At 53.4% G+C, this 4,648-nt stretch overlaps 1 protein-coding gene across 1 annotated transcript in view; it reads left to right on the plus strand.

Annotated features, from left to right (window-relative positions):
* The first annotated feature begins 561 nt into the window (after positions 1-561).
* LOC137908300 (thrombospondin-4-B) overlaps positions 562-4,648 on the plus strand; it is a 6,728-nt gene continuing 2,641 nt past the window's right edge. The window contains exons 1-8 of the mRNA XM_068752686.1: positions 562-696; positions 1,182-1,319; positions 1,391-1,468; positions 1,554-1,706; positions 1,781-1,885; positions 1,973-2,080; positions 2,174-2,333; positions 4,382-4,500. Of these exons, the coding sequence (XP_068608787.1) occupies positions 607-696; positions 1,182-1,319; positions 1,391-1,468; positions 1,554-1,706; positions 1,781-1,885; positions 1,973-2,080; positions 2,174-2,333; positions 4,382-4,500 (951 nt within the window). The 5' untranslated portion in view covers positions 562-606. The remainder of the gene's footprint in view (positions 697-1,181; positions 1,320-1,390; positions 1,469-1,553; positions 1,707-1,780; positions 1,886-1,972; positions 2,081-2,173; positions 2,334-4,381; positions 4,501-4,648) is intronic.

A 4,648-nucleotide genomic window follows, 5' to 3' on the forward strand; every position in this document is an offset into this window, starting at 1 on the left:
TCGCTTGCATCCAGGCAATAGTGTCCAGAAGTGGCGTCCGTCCACTTTGACCGGTGTCCTTCTCACAGGAGAGTCTCGACGAGCTCAAGCTGGTGGTCGGAGACTCATTGGAGAATGTGGCCTCCTTACAAGAATGTCATTTCCAACAAGGGGACTCCGTTCAGACTCTGGGTAAGATCCCGCCGGGGAAGGAGAGGCTACGGGGACGGCCAGATGTTTCCCAGGAACGTAACCCCACACGCTCCCTGTCTCATAGGGATCAACACGAAGCAGCTGTCCAATCAGATGCTGGAGCTAACGAAGGTGATCAATGAGCTGAAGGATGTCCTCATTCAGCAGGTAACGTCCACAAACTATTCTAACGAGCTCCCGGCGTGTTTTAAACGCGTTTATGCTGGACCTCCTCCAGGTGAAGGAGACCTCGTTTCTCAGAAACACCATCTCAGAGTGTCAGGCCTGCGGTAAGAACTCCCGTCACCGTCCTGTGCTCAGAACCAACGTCCAGAGGACGGATGGGACGGCCTTCTTCCTTTGCCGTTTAAAGGTCTTGGTGGTACGGAGGTGGTGAAGCAATCGTGTGGCCCCGGCGTCTGTTTCCGTGACGATATGTGCATAGAGACGGAGGACGGCGTGGAGTGTGCGCCGTGTCCCGACGGCTACACTGGAGACGGGTTCAGCTGTGACGACGTGGACGAGGTGAGAGGATCCCGACGGCCGGACCTGGAAGCGTCCCGGGGGCGTGGAAGCGTCCCGGGGGCGTGGAAGCGTCCGGGGGGCGTGGAAGCGTCCCGGGGGCGTGGAAGCGTCCTGGGGGGCGTGGAAGCGTCCGGGGGGCGTGGAAGCGTCCCGGGGGGCGTGGAAGCGTCCCGGGGGCGTGGAAGCGTCCCGGGGGGCGTGGAAGCGTCCCGGGGGCGTGGAAGCGTCCTGGGGGGCGTGGAAGCGTCCGGGGGGCGTGGAATCGTCCCGGAGGCGTGGAAGCGTGGAAGCGTCCCGGGGGCGTGGAAGCGTCCCGGGGGCGTGGAAGCGTCCGGGGGGCGTGGAAGCGTCCCGGGGGGCGTGGAAGCGTCCCGGGGGCGTGGAAGCGTCCGGGGGGCGTGGCAATAGCGCTGAAGACGAAGTCCTCCTCCTGCTCTGTGACCAGGTGGGCGGAGCCTGAAGGCATCGTGTGCTTCTTTCTGCAGTGCCAGTTTAACCCCTGCTTCCCTGGAGTGAAGTGCGTGAACGCCGCCCCGGGCTACCGCTGTGACGCCTGTCCGCTGGGCTTCACCGGCCTGCCGGTGGAGGGGGTGGGCGTGTTGTACGCCCAGGCCAACAAGCAGGTAGGCTGGACGTAGACGTGCTTCACCCTAAAGCGCTGCTCGTCTCCAATCGGTCGCTCTGCTCCAATCAGGTGTGCGACGACATCGACGAATGCAAAGGACCCTCCAACGGCGGCTGCACGGCCGACTCGCTGTGCCACAACTCCATGGTGAGGCCGCCGTCACGCCTCAGCTGAACGCTAAACGCGTCCCACGGGGGCCGTCCTGAGCACCCAGGTGTCCTCCGTCCTGCAGGGCTCGTACCACTGCGGCCGGTGCAAGACGGGCTTCGCCGGGGATCAGGTGAGCGGCTGCAAGCCGGAGGTCAGCTGTGGCAGCAACCTGAACAACCCCTGTGACGTCCACGCCGAGTGCAGCGTGGAGCGGGACGGCAGCATCACCTGCGAGGTAGACGGCACGCCTCTACACGCACGCACACACACACACACACACTGTCTCTGAAGGCCGTCTCGTCCCGCCAGTGCGGGATCGGCTGGGCCGGGAACGGGATCCTGTGTGGGAAAGACACCGACATCGACGGATTCCCGGATGAGAAGCTGAGGTGCAAAGATCCGAGCTGCAGGAAGGTAGGCCGAAAGCACGACGGTCTGTGAATGCAACGCCGTTTTCACAGGCGAGGCTTTGCCTATTCATTCTCCGTCGTCTCCTCGCAGGACAACTGCATCTTCGTTCCCAACTCTGGCCAGGAAGACGTCGACCGGGACGGGCGAGGAGACGCCTGTGACGAGGACGCCGATGGCGATGGCATTCCGAACGAGCAGGTGGGTGAATGCGCGTTCACACAAACTACGGTCGATAACAATTATTAATTATCATTTACCATTCAATTAAGTCATGGTTGTCTCTGTCCTCAGGACAACTGCTGGCTGAAGCCCAACGTGGAGCAGAGGAACAGCGATAAGGACGACCACGGCGACGCCTGCGATAACTGTCGCATGGTGCAGAACCCCGACCAGAGGGACACCGACGGCGACGGCAAAGGGGACGCCTGTGACGACGACATGGACGGAGACGGTATGGATGACGTCCCAGAGAACTTTATCTCTGTGCTGTGGATGTCGTTTCAAGCTTTGATCATTCTCAGGTGTGATTGCAGCTCAAAAAGCCCCCCAGGAGAGAAGAGGCCTCCTTATCGCCTCTGCTCGACCTTTAAACGTTTGTGCTGCTGCATCCATGCAAAGAATAAGAAGCAGCTTCAGCTGCTGCTCAGCGGCGGACCAAATGCAACGGTGCCATCTAGCGGCAGGGCTGCAAATAACACCCCATTCGTATTATAATTATTATAATCAAACTATTTTAACCCTTGTGTGGTGTTCATATTGTTGTTACTCAGCCAGTGTTCGTGGGTCTGATGGACCCGTTGCATTTTGTGGCTTTTAATGCCTCACAATCACAATTTTATATTAAAATACTGAACAGATGTTTACCTTATCCCAATTACAAGCAGTATAAACAATATATATGGTTAGTATTTGCCCTTTACCTTTGTTAGGTCACATTTATAAAAAATATTGTGTTTAAAACATAATAAAGAAAATCAATTAAAATCAAGATATGAGTGGAAACACATTTACAAGTGAAGCAAGGTTTTTCAAAACTACTGACTTTTATTTCTTTGAACTTGAAATTTAACCCATTCAGGTTCACAACACAAGCTGAACTCAGAGTAAACATATCAGTCAAGACAACACATCAGCCCCATTGAACACATGGCCTTTAGCCACTAGCCTATACAACGCATGAGGGGCAGAGCTTCACTGTGTGTGTTGCAGATATATTTTTTGCACTTGATGCATGTATATTGTGTTTTCCTGTCCATCTTGGGTCGGACACTTTGCACCGCTTCTTCTTGTTCTTGGTGTTCACAACCTAGAATAATGAAAACATCAGACATTTTACTAACACCTCTCTCTCTCTCACAAGACATGAGTGCCAGCCATGCACTGCAACAGCATCACACACTTACTTCAGGCTCTGCAGACTGTGGTTCTGTAGGTTGGGTGGACAGGGCACCAGCATTCCCCTCCTGAATCCTCCTCAGCATGGCTGCAGAGGCTGGGGTTCTGGGGATATGTTTTCTTCTCTTGATTTGTGGTCTCACCAATGCCTTTCCCAGATCCTCAAGAGCCGTCTTTTCTGGAGCTTCACTCGTTTCCACTCTGGGTTTGTGCCATCCAAATGACAAAGGCATTGTACGCTGAGATGTCCAACATGTCAAAGAATATCACCAGTGGCCAGCGTAGAGTCCTCCGTTTGCAGCTGTAGGCCGTCACCAGCTTGCCCATGTTGTCTACCCCTCCTCTTGTGGCATTATAATCCATGATGATCTTGGTTTGTGATGTTCCTGGTCACAGATTCTTCCATCGCCGTGCAGTGTACTCATGAGTACCACATTTTCTTTGGCACATAGGATACCAGGGATGTGTCAGCCGTTTATACAAACTTGGAAGACTTGACGGGCCTGTTCTTTGAAGTCAGCAGTTGAGGTGGGGGCTCTGAGCATCACAGGCAGCCCAGATCTCGCACATTTGACCCACTGATTTTCTGTGTACCTGCATTCTGTCCTCCTCCTGTCTAGGCCGGCTGTGTGTGTAGGTGTGTGTGTAGGTGTGTGTAGGTGTGTGTGGTGGTGTGTAGGTGTGTTTGTGGTACACACAACATCAATTTCCACACTTCTATTAGCCCCGGGTCCAGTGGACCCGAACATCTTATATGTAATAGAAATGTGTAGGGGGGGTGTATGGTGTGTTGTTATTAAATATGTATTCTGATATATGTTCTTCACATAAAATGAGCCAAAGCCAGTGAGTCTCAGTTTGAAAAAATAATTAATTGTATCCTTTTTCTTTTAATGAAAAATGAAAACGGGTCCCACAGACCCGAACACCACACAAGGGTTAAATTCACTTTTTGACTCGACAGTGTACATTTCTAAATATAAATCTTTCATGGACATAAATAAAACTATCTTGTTTACTGCTTTGATACGTTTTACAAACACAAACATTTAGTCCACAGCTGCGTAACGGAACCGTCTCCTCCTCTCTTCTTTTTGTTATTAGGCCTGAAGAACTTTCTGGACAATTGTCCTCTTGTCCAGAACAGACAGCAGCAGGACCGGGACAGAGACGGAGTAGGAGACGCCTGCGACAGCTGCCCCGACATCCCCAACCCGAACCAGGTGAGTCAGAACCAGAACGTTTCAGAGGGACATGTTGGCCTCCGTAAACGCGTCTCTTCTGTTCGTCCCTTGAGCCTCACGGAGATGGATCTGAGGGACGGTCTGGACATTTGGAACAGAACTATGTCTCTTTATTCGTTCATCCGCT

Source organism: Brachionichthys hirsutus, chromosome 19, assembly GCF_040956055.1.
Source record: "Brachionichthys hirsutus isolate HB-005 chromosome 19, CSIRO-AGI_Bhir_v1, whole genome shotgun sequence".
Lineage (NCBI taxonomy): Eukaryota > Metazoa > Chordata > Actinopteri > Lophiiformes > Brachionichthyidae > Brachionichthys > Brachionichthys hirsutus.